At 45.9% G+C, this 21,049-nt stretch overlaps 1 protein-coding gene across 1 annotated transcript in view; it reads right to left on the bottom strand.

The window, feature by feature from the left end:
• The window catches only part of LOC126204015 (translation initiation factor IF-2-like), a 129,952-nt gene extending 109,199 nt beyond the window's left edge, over nucleotides 1–20,753 (bottom strand). Inside the window, exon 1 of the mRNA XM_049938444.1 lies at nucleotides 20,240–20,753. Within this exon, the coding sequence (XP_049794401.1) occupies nucleotides 20,240–20,753 (514 nt within the window). The remainder of the gene's footprint in view (nucleotides 1–20,239) is intronic.
• Nucleotides 20,754–21,049: the final 296 nt, after the last annotated feature.

The following is a 21,049-nucleotide window of genomic DNA, read 5'->3' as shown; positions in this document are numbered from 1 at the left end:
TTGGGGGCTGCATAGAGTAGGCCAGGAATATTACATCATGTGCTGAGAGGCCAGGGGCCGATGTTTGACCAACATCTCTTACTTTGTCAGCCTGTTTCGTTGCGATTACGTCTATAAGAGTATGACTGTGCGCCGTATGGTGTGTAGGTTGTAATGGAAGAATGTTCATGCTATTGCAACTAAACAGTCTTCTTAGGTTTATTGCGGAGGGAGTGTCTCTTAGCAGGTCTATGTTCAAGTCACCCATTACGATGACATGTTCGTATTGACACTGAAGTGAATGTAATTCCGACTGGAAGGAACTCATTGAGCTTATTTTTGGCGGCTTGTACACGACGCCAGTCAAGAATTTCCGACTTTGTATATTTATTTCAATGAACATGAATTCAGCCTCTTTTTCTTCAGCAGGATTTGACGTACATAAGACTTTCGCTTTGAGATCTGTTCGTATATACGCGCCGACGCCGCCACCTCGCTTTTTTGATCTGTCTGCCCTAAGAAATGTGTACCCTGGGAGATGAATAGATGCAGAGGATATGTGTGGTTTCAACCACGTTTCGGATAAGAGGATTACGTGGTAGTTTAGTTGGTTGAAGAGGAGGCTAAGTTCTTCGTAATGTGCAGGTAAAGACTGGATGTTGCAGTGAGCTGCTAAAAGCTCTGACGCGTTCTGCTGGGCAGCCTGAACTAGGGTGGCAGACTGGTTTGTCCCTTTGTTAGGCACTACCTGCCGCGAGGGGCACTGGCCGCTGCTTCCGCCAAGTGACATAACACAGGGGTGTCCGAGATTTTGCGCGCCCTGTGTGTGACACCGCGAGTGCCGAAAGAAAGGCGACTGCTAGAGATTTCCTGAGGTTGAGGGAGTATAGAAAATGGATTAGTGGTATTCGGTGCAAGGAGAATATGACCAAAATAGTGACGGCTGTGTGTCACTGTGTATCCTCTGTCGTACGAAGAGAAATGTAATTAGCGTATTTCAAACAGCTTAGGGTGGAAATAAGGGAAAAGGGAGTGATTTAAGAGGCCGATGCTGCCAGCAGAGAGAAGTAAGCTTAATAATTAATAGATTATCGTAGGAAGCTAGAATTAAATTGAAATTTACTAAAGTGATGCTGGTAGTGATTATCGTAGGAAGCTACAATTAGATTGAAATTTGCTACAGTGATACTGATAGTGATTTTTGTTATGAACAATTTAAACCGAAGGGATGGGTGATTAATGAACTAAAGGAGAAACTAATAATTGCAATAGAACTAATTCAGAACGGAAGAGAATAAACTGAGAAAATGAAAAAAGTATTAGCAGTAACTAAAATTAAGTAATGGTTAGAGCTACAGACACAAAAAAATAGTGAAAAGTTAATACAGTTACAAAAACAATTAGTTGAAGGTACAAATATGGGTATAATTAAAAAATTAATAAAATTACAAGACTATATCTGAGTATAGGGCTGTTACAATTTGCAAATGGTGTTAAGTTTGCACTTTTGGCTCGAGTAGCTTCACTTAATACTATTCAGTTCTGTCATGTTTGTGACTGTCTTCTTTCCAGCTGCTGTCTTAATGATTACTCTGCCATCCTGAGTCCACACATTCTGAAGACCGAAATGGGATATGGCACTGTTTAAAATCTTTAGCCGTTCGTGTGTCAGATCTTCCCTTATTGTAAGCCCTGTCCTTGCTAACTTCTTCTTCTGGGTAAAGATCTCTGCCCTTTTTCGGTACGAGATAAATTTAATTATTATTGGACGAGGTTTGGTGGCACCTGGTAGTTTTCGTCCCACCCGATGGCTTCTGTCAATGTCTGCCTTGGTCACTTCTACGCCTAATTTTTCACGCGCAACCTGTATAAGCAGGTTGTCCGTGTCTTCTTCTTTATTTTCTACTACTCCAAACAGTCGTAGACTATTTCGCCTTTGGTACTGTTCTAGTTCGTCAGTTGCGGCAGATAGTTTCACTTCCAACTCTCGTGCCTTTTTCTCGTATTCAGACACAGACTTTTTTAGTGCTGTAATTTCGGCAGTATTGGCCTCAACAGTTTCACGCATTTTGGCCAATACTGCTGCCGTTACAGTATCTGATATAGTGCCTGCTATCAGATCGAGATTGTTTTTATCGCGAAGCGCAGCGTTTACCTCAGAGCGGACCAGCTCCGCTATGCCGGGAGCCGCGGCCGCACCTTCCGCCAAGAGCGGGCCCGCCGCACCTGCTGCTTCCCCGCTGCTGGACGCGCTGTTGTTGACTCTTCTGTTTACCATTTTCTCGAAGATATTGGCGGAGCACAGAAAAAAAAATAGCACTACTGCACAGAACACTGTTGTTTACACGATTTCCACTTGTACTAGACAACACCACCTGCGAGAACACCTTCGAATTCGACTAAATTTCGCGAGCCGAACTTAACACGTGTTACACTGCAGCCGCCATGACACGGAAGGTGACAACATGAACAATAATGAGGCTGAAGGATATAAAAAGAATTTATACATACACAAATCAGATGTTTTCCGATATACCAGGAAATGAGGAAGAACTATTTGGAGTGAACGGATAGTACTTCTTCTTAGGGAAATGACAAAGTATGTCTGCCTTGGGGGGGGGGGGGGGGGCGGACGTCATAAAGTATGTTGAAGAGGCTTTTCCAACATGCATAAAGGAAACGAGATGTAATTATATGCAGATAGTGGGGCACGTTGGAACAAACGATGCCAGACTTCTGGCCTCTGAGATGATACTTGGATCATTCCAGCAACTGGCAGGAAAGATTGAGAATACCAGACTCGCCTGATGCCACCTGTTTCAGTATACACAAGCAGCCCTTAGCGGCAGTCTTTAATTTTTAACTAGAAATGACAGTAAAACTTTTGCGAAGGATGTTTTATTATGTAACGTGGCCTTTTTGGCGTTAAAATTGTATGACGAGAGCTGTTATGCTCAACTGCTTCTCATGAAGACTCCCTTAGTTTAGGAGTCGAAGCCATGGTCAATTCGACTATAAAATCCATTGCAACCAGTGGGCTGTCTTTACTATATATAAAAAAATCACAACTGTTTTATTTGCAACACTTAGCTACAACTTCCAGCTACTTATCTCCACAGTCACCGATCCGACTTAGACGTTTGCGTAGCGTTGTACCAAGTTTCCAATACCCTCATTATAGAAGCCACCGGCGCTTTCCGCCAATTCTCTATGCTGGCCTACAGCTCGTTGTCTGTGCCAAAATGTTGTCTTCATAGCCAGCGGTTCATGTGAGCAGAGATGAAACTCAGAGGGAGACAATTACGGGCTGTATTGTGGGTAATCAAACATTTCCAATTGAAAAAAGATGTAGGAGCATCCTCATTGCCCCTGCAGAATGCGGCTGAGAATTGTCTTGAAGAAGAAAACGCACGACAGTTATGTAATGTTGGCTACATAGTTTCAGGCGAAATTTCTCACCAGGTCCTCGTAGTTGGCGGGAGACACTATTGTTCTAGGTATCTTTATGTGCTTTCTGTGTGCACAGAACTAAAAAGAACGATGTAACGTGATCGACGGGCATACTAGATACACTGCCCACACTTGTGCAAAATTTCATCGGATTTTCACTGTGGTTCCCATTTCGCGACCGATCGTTCCTTACTTTCCGAAAAGTCCTCGTATATGGGTCGACACCTACTTCAATACCACTTTCATTTGTTAAGCATGTAAGATCATAATTTTACTTCTCACGTACATTGTCCGCATAGTCGAGCGCATACGACACCACACATTCCGCTGACTCATCTTGTAGAAACGCTACTACACACATCAAAAAGTTTTGCATCACATTGGTTCCCTGAATTCCTGAAGACAGACGTTGACTGTGGATATTGTATCACAGACACAGTCCCTTTGACTGTACAGAGATGTCGCTAAACCCTCCCAAAGATGTAAACAACCATGCATGAACAGCGCCTATTAGACGGATGGGAACCGACAGCCGATAAGTTCCAATCATTCCACCAGGAAGGAGGTACACGGCTCGTATTGTCTGTAGTTCAACCACGCATATACGGCCAATACCGCGGTTCGATCGCTTCTGAATTGTTATTTTGTGCCAGAAAGGGCTCTAAACAAAGGAAGTGTCCAGGCGTCTCGGAGTGAACCAAAACGATATTGTTCGGACATGGAGGAGATACAGAGAGACAGGAACTGTCTCGCTCAGGCCGCTCAGCGGCTCCTACTGCAGTGGAAGAGCGCTGCCCACGGATTATGGCTCGGAGGAACCCTGGCAGCAGCGCCACCATGTTCAACAATGCTTTTCGTGCAGCCACAGGACGTCCTGTTACGACTCAAACTGTGCGCAATAGGCTGCACGATGCGCAACTTCACTCCCGACGTCCATGGCGAGGTCCATCTTTGCAACCACGACACCATGCAGCGCAGTACAGATGGGCCCAACAACATGCCGAATGGACCGTCAGGATTGGCATCACGTTCTCTTCACCGATGAGTGTCGGATATGCCTTGAACCAGACAATCGTCGGAGGCGTTTTGGAGGCAACTCGGTCACGCTGAACGCCTTAGACACACTGGCAAGCGAGGTCAGCAAGGTGGAGGTTCCCTGCTGTTTTGGAGTGGCATTATGTAGGGCTGACGTACGCCGCTGGTGGTCATGGAAGGCGCCGTAATGGCTGTGCGATACGTGAATGCCATCCTCCGACCGATAGTGCAACCATATCGGCAGCATATTGGCGAGGCATTCGTCTTCATGGACTACAATTCGCGGTCCCGTCGTACACATATTGTGAATGACTTCCTTTAGGATAACGACAACGCTCGACTATATTGGTCAGCATGTTCTCCAGACATGAACCCTGTCGAACATGCCAGGGATAGATTGAAAAGGGCTGTTTATGGACGACGTGAACCACCAACCACTCTGAGCGACCTACGCCTAATCGCAGTTGAGGAGTGGGACAATCTGGACCAACAGTGTCTTGATGAACTTGTGAATAGTATGCCACGACGAATACAGGCATGCATCAGTGCGAGAGGACGTGCTACTTGGTATTAGAGGTACCGGTATGTATAGCAATCTGGACCTCCACCTCTGAAGATCTCGCTGTATGGTGGTACAACATGCACTGTGTGGTTTTCATCAGCAATAACAAGGCCGTTGATCTCCATTCCAATTTTCTGTACAGTTTCCGGATCTCTCGGAACCGAGGTGATGGAAAACGTTTTTTGATGTGTGTACTTCATCTACCACTTCTTTCTCACTCTGATAAATTTCTTGGTTTCCTCTCTGACATAACGCCAACTTCGGCAACTGTTGCTGTAGATAAAATGCAAGGTTTGATTTGTTTATAGTTGCCATTTCTCCGCTTTGTGAGAACACCACTAGCACTGTTGTGAGTTCCTTGTCGACTAAGCAGTTCACCTATACTCCGTAGCCTCATGCTATGCTCACCAATCGATACATCCCATCTAGCCCCCTGTTGCCATTAGCATTTAATATTGTGGTTGTATGGTAGACAAAACGTGGGGCGTCGAATGCCGTAAACATTATTCACCTTTTGCTACCTCGGACTAAAGAGGTTCCTTGTCAGTGTAGTACAAAAGTGTGAAGCAAGGAGACAAAGATAGCACGGAGATGCAATCGTGCCTCCTACAGCCAACTGAGCGGGTTTGAAAGGGGTTCAATTGTGGCCTTTCGAGTGGCAGGTTAGACACTTAGCAAAATTGCCACACAATTTGGACGTTCTGCTTCAGTTCTGCAACGATCATGGTATCAGTGGTCACGTGAGCATTTTTGCACTTGTAGAAGAAGTTGTGGGCTTCCAGACAGCACAGACATCCTCCATCATCGTCGTATTGTAATGTCAGCTGTGGCAGATCGCACGGATACCGCAGCACAGGTAAGAGGGCTTGATAAATCCTGACTCAACTGGTGCCGTCAGAGGATCACTTGGAAGATGTAACGTGCTGCCGTGGTTTTCAGCGATGGAAGAAGATTCTGGCTGCAAGCAGGTGATAGACATTTTCGTGTAAGACGTAGACCTGGTGAGAGCTGCCACGTAGAGTGCATTCGTCCGAGACATGCTGGCCCCACCCCAAGCCTTAATGGTCCGTCGTGCGGTAAGCTACAATTCTCGTTCGCTTTTGTTGACTCTGGAGCGGATGCTAACCGGCGCTCAGTACGTGTAGAATGTTGTTAGACCCGTTATTTTGCCGTTCTCGTAACAGGAAAGTTATGTATTGTTCCAACAGGATAATGGTTCAAAAATGGCTCTGAGCACTATGGGACTTAATATCTGTGGTCATCAGTCCCCTAGAACTTAGAACTACTTATACGTAACTAACCTAAGGACATCACACACATCCATGCCCGAGGCAGGATTCGAACCTGCGACCGTAGCGGTCACGCGGTTCCAGACTGAAGCGCCTAGAACCGCACGGCCACACCGGCCGGCAACAGGATAATGCTTGCCCACCGTCTGTCCGTGAAGCTGAAAGTGCTTAAGGTGCTGGCCAGTCTCCAATCGAGCACTTTTGGGGTTTGATGGGACGAGCAGTGACTCGTGCGGCTCGTCAGCCAACAACTCTCACAGAACTACGCGAAGTGGTCGAGCAGTCGTGACATCACGTATCCCGGGCAGTATTTGCCTTCTGTACGACTGACTCGATGACGGAATCAGCGCCTCCATTGCCGCCCGTTAGCGTATGCTAATTTTTTCCGGTATTGTATTAAGAAACTACTTTAACGCTAATTTAAGGACATGACACGTGTTTTCTCGAGATATTTCAATGACCATAGAGCCTTACGTCTCCCTTTAGAGACACAGAAGCTCCCCCGAAGGACCATGTATTAGACGACTCTCGAAAGGAAGAGAAAACATTCTCTCTTTGTCACTCCGTACCCGATAATGGATTCCGTTCTACCTCCAGATACCATCTGGTTTCTCTTTCGATGTAAGCGAAATTTCACAGACTTACATCACTGAAACACTCTTGGGACGGATTGTAAGGGTCTGCAAGTAGCACTTTAACAGATGGTCGCAAATCACGGCCTTAGCGCGTTTGGAGATCGGCCCCTCGGCAGCCCCGAGGCGAGACGTGCTTGTTAGGCTTCCGGATGCGGGAGTCAGCTGCCAGACGTCATAGGCTTTTCTTCAGCTCCGTTCAGAACTCACGAATGCTCCGCAGCTGAGTAACAACTGGTTCGATGGCTTTCCGAAGCGGAAGAATTTAATGGTCGTCAATGAAGGAAAAGTAGACTGCAGAACGAACTTACAGTGATGAGTCAGACATTACGACCGCTGCCCACCGCGAGACTGAATATAGCGTAGTGACGTTGCACAGATACGTGACGCGGTAAGGTTAGTGTATACGTGGAGCAAAAAGAAGACGAAATCGTTCTTGGAACGGTAAGGGCAGCAAATGGGGAAGTCAAATGACACAAGGTACTTCGATGAAGGGCAGATCGTTATAGCCCCGTGCCTGGTAATGAGCATCTGGGAAACGGCGAAGCTGGTCGAGTGTTCGCGTGCTATGAAAAGTGGTGGTGAGACGGTGAAGTGACGAGTAGGTGACAACGTGCTGGAAGTCCACACCTCACAATAGAAAGTGAAAATCGGCGGTTTGGCCGCTCTGCAAAGCAGGAAGAATGGCGATCTGTGGCAAATCTGACGGCAGAGGAGAGTTCTTGTGTAGGTACAGGTGTTCCGGAACACACTGCTCAGCGCAGTGTTCAACACTCGGTCCTGTAGTCGAAGACTCATACATGTTCCCATGTTGACACAACGACTTCTCAATTACAATTTCAGTGGGCACAGGATCACCTGAACTGGACAGCGGATCTATGGAAACGTGACGTCTTGCCGGGTGAATCACCTTTCTTGTAAAACCGAGGCGTGCCGAGATACGCCACCTTCCAGGCGAATGGCTGCTCCAAAAATGAACCCCTCCACAGGCACAGCTCGGAGAAGACTGTGTTATGCCCTGTGGAACATTCACCTGCACTACCATTGGACATGTGGTAATGACCCAAGGGACAACTGCCGAACCAACGGCATCCATGCATACTTTACGGGAATCCCGGCGGCGATGGCATCTTCCATCAGGATAACTCTTCGTTCTACAAAGTCAGACTCCTGGTACAGTGATTTGAGAAACATGATAACTCACGTCGGTCTTGGGTATCAAATTTGCCCGATCTGAACCCGATGGAAGACATCAGTGACCGCTATAAGGCGCCAGCGCCGCTACAACGAATCACCTGACTGTAATTTATGCGAATTGCATGTCCTGTGCGTAGACACCCAGTGTCACAATCTTCATCAAAAATGGAGTAGTCGAATCCACAGCAAGTAGACTTTCAGCTTTATGGTTTTCCAAAGAGAGACCGAAACTGTTAAGCAGGTGGTCACACTGCTCTTCTTTGTATCTTTTTTTCTGTTTCATGATCCTAGATTAAGCAACTATTTTTTGTAATCATTTCCCTTTGCTTTCGATACATCGTTATTTAGTTTAAAATGCCTGGGGAGGTTGTCTAAGTCCACTCCATGGGAATTTCCTGGTATTTCGAGTGTTTTTGGGCTGGGTTTGCGAGACAACGGTGGTGAATCTGCAGCTCACTTTCCAGTTCGAGTGTGGGAAACCGATTCCAAGACAACTGACGTGGGACCAATCTCTGACAATTAATGAATTGTCTGTATATGACATTCTCTGTGTCAAATGCAGACAGTGCAGTAATGTATTTCATGCCACAGCCAAGGCAACATGACGAGAAAAATAACAATAATTCTGAAACCTCCTGGCAGATTAAAACTATGTGCCGGACCGAGACTCGAACTCGGGAACTTCGCCTTTCGCGGGGAAGTGCTCTGCCATCTGAGCTACCCAAGCACGACTCACGCCCCGTCCTCACAGCTTTACTTCTGCCAGTACCTCGCCTCCTACCTTCCAAACTTTACAGAAGCTCTCCTGCGAACCTTGCAGAACCAGCACTCCTGAAAGAAAGGATATTGAAGAGACATGGGTTAGCCACAGCCTGGGGAATGCTTCCAGAATGAGATTTTCACTGTGCAGCGGAGTGTGTGCTGTGAGGACGGGGCGTGAGTCGTGCTTGGGTAGCTCAGATGGTAGAGCACTTGCCCGCGAAAGGCAAAGGTTCCGAGTTCGAGTCTCGGTCCGGCACACCGTTTTAGTCCGCCACGAGGTTTCATAACAGCGCTGCAGAGTGAAAATCTCATTGTGAAAACAATAATTATTTCTCTCTGAGAGAGTGAAATAAACGTACGAGGGCTGTTGGAAGGAGACTCTGTGACATACGGAGTTTTGGGTCAGTCCTGGAAGCGTGCTCGGACAGCCGAAGTGGTTAAAGCGACCACTCGCGGCAAGTGGGAAATTTGGCTTCGAGTTCCGGTCCAGCGCAGATTTTCAAGTGTTTCCAGTAAATTGTATAGTAGTGCGGTATCGTATTCGTAATTTACGAATACATTTCATGACTTAATACCGCTGTCGATCGTCGTACATGTCGGAAGGAAGGCTGTACTGAACTGTACAGTATCAAATACAGAGTCTGCACTAAAGTATTTCATGCCAAAGTCAAGACAATCCGTTGAGAAAAATGAAAGCAAGTCCTCCACCGTGCGGAAATCGTTGCAGTTTTTGTGTAAGTGCCGGCCGGAGTTCAAAAATGTTGAAATGTGTGTTAAATCTTATGGGACTTAACTGCTAAGGTCATCAGTCCCTAAGCTTACACACTACTTAACCTAAATTATCCTAAGGACAAACACACACAACCATTGCCGAGGGAGGTCTCGAACCTACGCCGGGACCAGCCGCACAGTCCATGACTGCAGCGCCTTAGACCGCTCGCCGGCCGGGGAGGCCGAGCGGTTCTAGGCGCTACAGTCTGGATCCGCGCGAACGCCACGGTCGCAGGTTCGAATCCTACCTCGGGCATGGATGTGTGTGATGTCCTTAGGTTAGTTAGGTTTAAGTAGTTCTAAGTTCTAGGGGACTGATGACCTCAGAAGTTAAGTCCCATAGTTCTCAGAGCCATTTGAACCACTTTTTTTTTATCAACTGGCACATTTCATATCATAAATAATGTTTATTCTATTTGTGGTCTGCAGATTATGGTATTTTATTAGAACAGTAAGCTCTGACGTGTTTTTCGCATGTGACAAAGATTGAGGTAGAGTTCCACTTGTTACGAAAGATATGTCAAGGTGACCTACACTGAATGTGGGAGTGAATGTTATCGAAGAGAGGGCTCTCACACTGCTGCCTGCCACGTCTCGGCACTGCTCGCTCTTGCCAGATTCGTGGCGTCGGTGGAGCGTGGCGGACTTCTTGTAGACGGAGGGAGCCGCTCGGCGGCTGGGATGGCACCGGTGAGCACCACCAATTAGGGAGCGGCAGACCGGGCTAGGGCGGCGCCGCCGGCCGTACATAGTTTTATGGCATTCGTCCGACATTCGCGTGATCATCGAGTTGATTGGGTCCATAAAAGCCTTGTTTAGGAGGATGCGCTTTATGGCGCCCGCCGAGCCCGCAACAATTACACCCCAGACCGTCTTCCCGATACGCGCCGCCTCCACCCGCTCCGCCCTGCCGATAAGGTGGTGCCGTACTAACCCACTGAGGGGTACTTACCCGCGGCGCTTACAACAGTGTCCCTGAAATTTGCTGCGTTTCACGAGAATTTCCGCGAGCTGCGATAAAGACGACGCTAGTGGCAGCCCAGCAGCGGTACGTCTACAAACAACGTAGGTGTGTGTGTGTGTGTGTGTGTGTGTGTGTGTGTGTGTGTGTGTGTGTGTGTGTGTGTGCGTGTGTGTTTGTGTGCGTACATGCGCTCCTGAGTGAGAGCGTGTGCTTGGCTGTATGTATGTTGCAATCTTATACTGATGTAATTGCCATTCTGTCAGAGGGCAGTTGAAAGGAAAAAGAAGGAACGACCATTAGAGTTTAATGTCCAGCCGACAACTAGGTCATTAGATACGGAGCACAAGCTCGGATTACGAAAGGATAGAGAAGGAAATGGGCCACGCCCTTTTCAAAGGAACCATCCGGGCATTCGCCAGGAGCGATTTAGGGGAACCACGGAGAACCTAAATCACGATGCCCGGACGGGAATGTAAACCTCCTGTGAGACGTCATCTTGTGATGGGTCGTTCTCTTGCACTTTTATTCCTATTTAAAAAATGATTTGCATGTATCTTGTCTATCATCCTGCTTCTACGGTCTGGGACCCCGCGACTGCTACGGTCGCAGATTCGAATCCTACCTGGGGCATGGATGTGTGTGATATCCTTAGGTTAGTTTAGGTTTGAGTAGTTCTACGTTCTAGGGGACTGATGACCTCAGAAGTTAAGTCCCATAGTCCTCAGAGCCATTTGAACCATTTGTATCATCTTCCTTCTCCGTTTCGCTTCAAACGAAATTCGCTCTTCTTGATAAAATTCGTTTTCACACTTACCTACATGAGTGGTTACTCTGTTCCAATACTGGGGAAACCTGTCATTACTTGAGTTCACGAGACCTTCCCTATTTTATTCACTTAGGCTCATGGGAATCTCAAAGTTCGGGGAAGAATCACCCTTTCCGACGGACCAGACTCGCTAACAACAACTCGGAAAGAGAGTTCATCTCAGTGGCAATAGTAAAAACGAGTAAGCCCTGGCAGCCTAATCCGGGGCCTGGGAAGGACAAAAGCGTTCAGCCCTACAAGTTCACAGATCGTCCAGTTCAGACGATATGGGGCAGTCCTGTTGACATTAAGGTGTTCCTGAAGTATTATTCGAAATGACTTACCGGTTTGTCCTATATATTTCTTAGGGAAATCATTGCATGTTGAAACCTTCCCGTTTCCTCTATATCTCTTTTTTTTTTTTTAAACCTTCCCTTCTCCTCTGTAACCTATGAAACCTGTCATTAGGATTTCTATCTCTTGCTTAATAATAACAAATGAAATCTTCCCTTTGAAATTTATTCTCTTTCTCAATCTTCGCATACAGATTTAATTGCTGCTTATTAAAAGTGATTTTCTAATTATTTCGACGAAACATAGAATGTGTCGTCGTCGTGGCCCTCAGTCGTTATCTGCATTAACCCAAAACTGTTCCTTACCTTTTTTACTGTTACTGGATCGCCATCTGACTGCTACATCGAACTGTGACATGAATATACTTACTCTGGTTTACTATACTCTATTAACTGCTAGTGGGCTGTCATAATAAGTGGCTGTATTTATTACCAAAGCTGATGCTATTCCTGAATAGCAAAGCTGACGTTATTCTTTAATTAATTTGACTGAAGTTACATAATTCATAGTTACATTTTTTCTTGACAACAATAAAATGTTTGCAAAGTTTTACGTTGATGGTTTTTGGGATGGATTATAATCAGTAATGCAACATTGCTGGCAAAAATTGATTATATTCTGAAAACGTTTCTTCAAATATTTACTGCTGGTAATGAAATGATTTTACAAACTTTCAAATGGGACTTACTTTTTACAATAATCTTACAACTAGCATTGCGCAAACATACCTTCAGTAGTCTTGAGTTTCGCAAAAAAAATAATTCAATAATATTAGTTCCTCTTATGATAATAGTTAGCTGATGTCTCTGTACATCGGTTTACAATCTCTTGTAAATCATTGCTGGTGGCTGGCAGGCACACTGCTCCTCTAAACCTCTCGCTTCAGACCTGCTACCAACTCGCTTCACATCTCGCTTACTACTGACGTCCTACGAACGCTAAAGTGCGGTCTCTCCTGCCAACAATGCTTTCTGGTGCAGATAATCCCTGCTACCATTACAAAATGTATCAATGCGCGGTCTTTCTTGCCAACAATACTTTGGTGCAGACATTCCCTGCTACCACAATTATTTCCAACATGACAAATTTTAATTATTCCTACTTAATCCTATTAATAAAATATAAACATCTTTCATAAATTGTGGTTTGACAATAGACAATAGAAATATACACGTCTTACAATGTAATGCAGTATACACCCGTTTCATTATACTCATGTATCACAACTTTTTCCTTGTGCCTGAGTTTTCTGCCTATATCAGAAAATCTAAAATACGCTGGAATAATGTTTCTAGATTTCATACATATGACAATTTTTTTCTGATATTGCACCCACATAAGGTATTCTACAAAAAATATAGCGTTCCCTTGTCTGTTCGGCTGGTCTAAGCGTTATAAAATCTGCCTCTAAGACTTCAGGAACACCTTAACTCAAATAATCCCCTCTCTGCATTAACAGCACACTTATGCGAAGAGGGTCACAACAGCACACGCATTTCAGAAAATTTAAAAATACTTCACAAAAAAGAAAAAAGTCATATTTTGAATAAATTACAGGAAGTGGAAATTTGTAGACATAAAAAGAAAACCCACAGTTCATCTTGAGTAACCAGATGGAATTAATATACCATAGCATTCTGGGTAATTTTGATTGTTTGTATGGTTAGGTGCTAGTATGTAATAAAATTCTGTACTGTTCTCACTTGTAAAGGTGGCGACCCAGCGCTCCCAGTCATAAGTACATGACGTCACACTGTCCATATGGTTAGCTTCCAGCTGGACTCTCTTTGGCGTTCGTGCGGGCCGCTCTTCCCTTGCCCTGCACTGAGCTGCCCTGCTGTCATTTTCGTAAGACACTGCCACCTGATTCTTTCCACACTGTAATTTGCGTGTGACGTGACTAATCATGTAGCAGTGACAATTCTTTATCGCCAATCCGGCCTCTCTTTTTTAAAAAAATTTATCGTCCGCTCTACAAAATATTTTCTTTTTTCTTTTTAGATGCACGTAAATTTTAAAGAACGGGGCACTTTTTCTTTACCTTTCTCTCGCTATAGTACTGACGATATTCTCTAAATAGTAAATTTTGACTAGGAGCGACGGGTATGTCTATGATATTTTAACATTGTGAGTATATTTTAGACATTCCTTTAGTATCAAACTTTTCTTTTATTCCAGTCTTTGATCACACTATAAAGTCTTTCGACGATGACCGGTTTCAGTCAGTAATGAGCATTTTCAGATCTGTTCTACACCATATGACCAAAGTCTGGAATAAGGAAACATTTGACAGTACCTGGACCATTGTTTGTATTCACGACTATGTCGCGGCTGGTGATTCCCTTACTAATTTTAATATCCGCAAAAAGTGGTGACTGTGTACTTTGCTTTTTACCATGTATGTCTACCTGATGATGCGGCCTAAAACCGCGAAACCAGTCGCGTTTTAATAAACAACAGTTTTACCAGCTGTGAACGGAGTTCTTCCTAACGTCATGCTTTTCAACAGCAAGGGTTGCCCGGAATATAAAATAGTTTGAGCGAATTTATCGTCCACATGCACTAGCGACTCGATAACGCCATACCTCCCCTACAAAAATTTCACAGCGACTGCCACACAGCTTTCCATAGTGGATTCAACGAGATGGCTATTTTTCATCCACTATATCTTCCACCTGTTCTATGAGCAGAGATACCGGTTCATAAAAGAGTTTATTTTGCAATGGCTGGACGCACAACATTTTTACCCGAAGTGAGCTTTTTTTGAAAGACTCTCCACCCACTCTTGCTTGACGCTTCAGAGAACATTGCTGCATGGCTGACAAATTCTACCTTTGAAATTCTGGACGGGCTACTGAGTATACGATCCGGCAGCCATCCATAGAAATCGCCCATCCCTCAAGAGACGTACGCGCTGTCCACTACTATGGCTTTCTACACTGCCTGTTACGTGGCTCACCCACTCCTCTGCACAATTGTTCAACTCATTAAACATGCAGCTAAATAGACAAAAAAAGAAAAATGAGGTGGGTGTTAGTGACGGTCTTCAAAATCACTGAGAATATCACACATGATACAACATGATTTAGTATGATCATGGTAAATGTTTCTGATAATCGGTGCAGCAGCAATGAAATATGAAATATATCAGCCCAATACTAGGCTGATGTTTTCAAGTTCCTATAGTGATGTGCATGTAAGAAGGCAGGCGATGGGGTGATTCCCAATGGCTAGGGGCTGTGTACTATGTGACACCACAGCCAATAGCGTCATTCTGCTGCACCTGTGTTCTTTGAAGACCGTATTGAAAATTTAGCACTGATTTTCACATTAGTGTAGTTATGGTTCAGGAGGTGAAATATTCAGAGAGCGTGGGTATGGGAACTGGAGAGCTGGGCTTTGCGATTGGGGATGTTCAGGGCTGACAACAGTTTCTGTTTTAACGTTTTCTTTTATTATTTCGTTTCTACATTCTAAAAGAACATCGACAGTTTGCTGAACAGGGTACCACTTAGCTGCTCGATGTCTCTTTAGCGACCCCGGCGCCGGAGCAATACCGCACCATTGGCTGCTCAAAGAGCAAGACGCAGGGTTAGTGGAACACTCTTACCCTGTAAACAAGTTCCTAGGTCACACTACAAAGAAACAATACCGCTGTGAGGTGACACTGATAAAGACAAGCAAAACGTTACTAACACATTATCAGAAAATTTGATCGGAAACCTTAACAAGTTCTGACTTCCTGACATTTGTAATTCAGCATTCCGCCGTTAAGCATTGGAAAAAAAACGAGTATCCACCACCAAATTCTAACATAGCTAACGTTTCTCTAGGTTCCTACTTAGTAATCCAAATTAGATGCATAACAAGCAAATTGATACCTCACAACTAGGGAACTAGGGTCGGGATAGCTTTAAGCAAAACACATGGAAGATGGACCCACATATTTCGTAATTTGTTGTTTCAAGGAGCACACTTTATTACTTAACAACAATATTAACATTACAATTTAAAAAAAAATTGTTAAAAGAATCACAACTCTCACAATCTTAAAAATCTTGAACAGGCTCAGTTAATTAAAAACAAATTTTTACAGTTTATAGCATTCAGGATACGCTTGAAACCAAGTATACAGCCCCCAAAAACGAGAATAAGTCACACCAACAACGTGTGGCTGCAAGCGAGTTCAACAACAATTTTATCAGCAAATAGATTGCAGTGGAAGCCACTAAATGTACTAACAATTTCCAAGCTTAGGTAACCGTTACACAAGTGGAGAACACCCATCCGAAATACAAAAAGAATCGCAGGTCACGCCACTGATTGTGGAAGATGGAAGGCCGCTTAACAATTTATAAGCCTTAATAAAGAAGTCCCTGAAGTAATAAAACACACAATCCCTCAAACAGACAAAACTGAGAACGTATACAATTTAAATATAAATCCCAACTGGTACACTCCAACAAAAGATTGATAGTGATCCTTAAAGAGAAATACAATTGCTCGAAAAGCAAGAAATTTGGAAGGACATGCGTTCCTGACAAATCGGCGACACCCTGCCGTGGCACACATCGAACAAGCAACTTGAGGCAGCACAACGAGGTTGGTAGAGACGCCAGATTCCTGGCCAACCTAGACGCCGTGTCACGACGGAAGTGCGGCCGCGGCAGAAAGCGAACACGCCTCAGGCCCCGGGCACAGCGATCAGGAACGCGCTGTTTGCTGTCGACGCTACCCTGCCAACTCACATCAAAAGGGAACAGTAATCTGCGCAAATAAGGCTACAGACGTGAATTCCTAAGATGTAGAAAATCTGATTTAATAGCACAAGCGACTACCGATACACGTTACAAGTTTAACACTCCTTAAAATTACTATTATTCAGAAGCGGAAATATCAGCCCCTGCTGATAGAGTGACTCAAGCATATTCTTCTACAAAAGGTGCTTTGCCTTCGACGTTGGTTACGTTACAATTTAATTCTGTCCAGTGAATTTATGGCAGGGAATACTTGTACACTGGCACGGAGTATGGTCTGGAATACAGACTGCTATAAGTAACAGTGACCGATGAACATGCTCCCGGTAAACACTCGTAGGTGCGAAACTTCCTGGCGGATTAAACCTGTGTGCCGGACCGAGACTCGAACTCGGGACCTTTGCCTTTCGCGGGCAAGTGCTCTACCAACTGAGCTACCCAAGCACGACTCACATCCTGTCCTCACAGCTTTACTTCCGCCAGTACATTGTTTGGAAGGTAGGAGACGAGGTACTGGCGGAAGTAAAGCTGTGAGGACGGGGCGTGAGTCGTGCTTGGGTGGCTCAGTTGGTAGAGCACTTGCCCGCGAAAGGCAAAGGTCCCGAGTTCGAGTCTCGGTACGGCACACAGGTTTAATCCGCCAGGAAGTTTCATATCAGCGCACACTCCGCTGCAGAGTGAAAATCTCATTCTGGAAACATCCCCCAGGCTGTGGCTAAGCCATGTCTCCACAATATCCTTTCTTTCAGGAGTGCTAGTTCTGCAAGGTTCGCAGGAGAGCTTCTGTAAAGTTTGGAAGGTAGGAGACGAGGTACTGGCAGAAGTAAAGGTGTGAGGACGGGGCGTGAGTTGTGCTTGGGTAGTTTAGTAGGTAGAGCACTTGCCCGCGAAAGGCAAAGATCCCGAGTTCGAGTCTCGGTCCGGCACACAGTTTTAATCCGCCAGGAAGTTTCATATCAGCGCACACTCCGCTGCAGAGTGAAAATCTCATAATCGTAGGTGCGTCAATATAACAGGTCCTATTCCACGTAACGCAGACGTGGCCTCGCAGTATCAAGTACCAAAGAATAAGAAAACGACACTTAACTCCACTCAGGTGTGAAGGAGCAGTGACATGCAGGATTCCAGCTGGGGTGTTATTGCCTCCAATCCGCACAGGCGGTCATAGAGGTGCCGTAAAATTTAACCTTGGAGAGTAGGCCGGGAACTTGCCGATCAGGTTGCAGGCGACGTCCGCTGGACTTCAGTTCGCCGCTACCAATCCTTAAGGGAGCCACCAAGGCTTGCCTCCGACTGATTTAACCATTCACGGCTTCTCGAGACCCGTAACGGACAGCCAGAATCCCCTAAAAGCAACAACTTGCGTGCTACGTACTCTCCAGCCAACTCTGCCAGGCCCCACCAAACCAACAACACACACACCTCGACCAAAGATCTTAGCTCGCGACACACGATCAGATCGATATCGGCAATCCAAGTAGTTAGTGGTGCCAATGGAGCGCCACGGCCTTCAAACAGCGCCCGCTGTAAGCCACGCACAACATCGCTCTAACTAGTGAGCTCACATTTAGTACCTTAATTAGCCTAGCGTCTCTTAGGACTATGTCAGTAGGTCTATATAACAAACTATGACTGCTCCTGCAGGCATTAGCCGTAACGTAAACTAGGATTCAGTTCAAGGTGGGGACCCAATCCTTTCACAGCTAAACAGGCACTAGCCACAAATTAAATCAAACGCATTATAATAGTAAGGTGTGCCTGAGGCAACTCGGTCACCATCCAGTCATTATTATGACGAGGTCTATTTTTTAGACGTAATTGTTAAGCATTTGCTTGGATATGTTTACAACGCATGAACATCCTATTGACAATAGGATGTTCGTGCTTTGTAACCATAGCTAAGCAAATGCTTAACATATATGTCTAAAGAAAAAGGCCTAGTCATAATAATGCGATGTCGGTTTTATATTATCCTTCCTACTCCTAAGCTCTTTTTAGGTGATTAAACTTCGTGCTTAAGCACAAAATTTTCCTAGACAGGCCATACATTGTAAGCACATGATGTTTTCCTCATATCATGACCAACGAATACTTCATAAATGTTAAGACAGTCGATCTAAGTACGTTCTGCACAGGAAAACATTCACGCACTTTTTTCAGCTGTACCTTTCTTTTACTTCACTCTGCTAGTAGATTCAAGGCCAGGAGTTAGGTTCGAATCTTGTCCCAACAAGTACCCATGACTCAGTTTATGCGCAGGCGCAAGGTATTGTGTCCGCCTAGGCGGGCCTCATGACAGCACTCGTGGCTGACGCAACGCGGTCGCGAACTGGGGCCGAGGCAGTGCCAGATACGTTTTTACAGTCTGGCGATAATTTATGGATTTGTAGTGTGGTGTCACCGCCAGACACCACACTTGCTAGGTGGTAGCCTTTAAATGGGCCGCGGTCCGTTAGTATACGTCGGACCCGCATGTCGCCACTATCAGTGATTGCAGACCGAGCGCCGCCACACGGCAGGTCTAGTCTAGAGAGACTTCCTAGCACTCGCCCCAGTTGTACAGCCGACTTTGCTAGCGATGGTTCACTGCCTACTTACGTTCTCATTTGCCGAGACGATAGTTTAGCATAGCCTTCAGCTACGTCATTTGCTACGACCTAGCAAGGCGCCATTATCAGTTACTATTGATATTGTGAATCATGTGCCGTCAAGACCGACGTTCATCATTAATGGATTAAAGTTAAGTATTCCACCAGCTACGTCCGTTTTTCTAAATTCTAATTTCGTTGTCCTGTTCCAGACCTCACGCCAGCCTGCGTGAGCTAAAACGCGTGCATTTCGGCCTCCTCTAGTAACACGGTGTTGGGTTGGGTTTTTTTGGGGAAGGAGACCAGACAGCGAGGTCATCGGTCTCACTGGATTATGGAAGGATGGGGAAGGAAGTCGGCTGTGCCCTTTCAAAGGAACCATCCCGGCATTTGGCTGGAGCGATTTAGGGACATCACGGAAAACCTAAATCAGGATGGCCGGACACGGTGTTGGCTCTCCTGCCAACGACAACATGTAGTTTTAGCTTGACGATGTCCACTATGGACAAAACGGTAGTCACTTTTATTCTGAAGAAGGTTGAGTTATCCCGACTGAAACCTAGGTAAATCTAGGTAAACTTTGCAACTGAGACTGTTGGTTTTTAAAAATTAAAATTAAGTTATTTAGCTGTCTTTTGATGCGTCGATCTCCACTGTTCTGTTGGTAGATCATCTGACCCAGTCGTGTCGCTGAGTTTCATCCTTTCTATGTCTTCTACAATTTCTTGTTTTGTGATCAAAAATGTTCAAATGTGTGTGAAATCTTATGGGACTTAACTGCCAAGGTCATCAGTCCCTAAGCTTACACACTACTTAACCTAAATTATCCTAAGGACAAACACACACACCCATGCCCAAGGGAGGATTCGAACCTCCGCCGGGACCAGCCGCACAGTCCATGACTGCACCGTCCTAGACCGCTCGGCTATTCCCGCGCGGCTTTGTGATCAACACTGTGAGTCATTGAAAGGGTGCCAGTTGTTGGGAACGTGGCAACTCTTCATTTGGCATTGCTTCGTTGGGCTGATACTCCGTGCGCTGGTACTTTGTTCACTGGGCAGCTGTGCAGAACTGTATTGTGTGACTGCGCTCACGGCCGAGTGCAGTCGAACTGGCTGGCGCCTTTTGGGTCTTGCGCGACGGCGCCGAGGGCCCGCTGCCTTTATTTACCGCGGAGGGCCTCGGCTCTGCGCTGGACGGTGACGGCGGTGGCGACCGGTCGCGGCGATGTATCACGGCCGTAATCGTATTTGTCGCGAGGCCGCCGCGGAGGGAGCGGGACAGAGGTAGGGGGGGAGAGACGCGGAGGTAGGAGGACCCGCAGAGCCGCTGCCCGCGGGAATCTAATAAGGGCGGCGCGGCGGCTGCCGGCGCGCTGACGGATGGCGCTCCGGGCCGCCGTACGTCTGGCCGGCCAGCGAGGGACGGCGATGATTTGTAAGGCAGGGTCCTAAGTGGCCGCCCGCTGCGTCGCCGCGGCCTCCGGCGTCCTCCGAGGATCGCCGCGGGCGACCAGCCGGCCACCGCCGCAGCGCCCGGCCCCCCACTCACTACTCTACGGGAGCCTCCTGGATCACTCAAGTCACCTCGATCAGGTACACCGCACATGTCCAACAACACACAGAGTTTATGTACTCACACACAGATACACCTTGACATTCGCGGGTGAAATGGTCCATACTGAAGGTTACGACAGGAAGAATCATTCGAAGAAAAAAAGTCTACTACATATGGGACCTAAATTGCACACCATAAGAGCTGTGAACATTAATTCATCTTCAGATTTGTGAAACAGAACTCTTCTACTGAACATCTACTCATAACTCTTAAGTTTTTTTTTTTTTTTTGGTCATCAGTCTACTGACTGGTTTGATGCGGCCCGCCACGAATTCCTTTCCTGTGCT

This window comes from Schistocerca nitens, chromosome 9 (assembly GCF_023898315.1).
Source record: "Schistocerca nitens isolate TAMUIC-IGC-003100 chromosome 9, iqSchNite1.1, whole genome shotgun sequence".
Classification (NCBI taxonomy): domain Eukaryota; kingdom Metazoa; phylum Arthropoda; class Insecta; order Orthoptera; family Acrididae; genus Schistocerca; species Schistocerca nitens.
The sequence above is the reverse complement of the archived record's forward strand: the minus strand, read 5'-3'. Positions and strand labels throughout refer to the sequence as shown.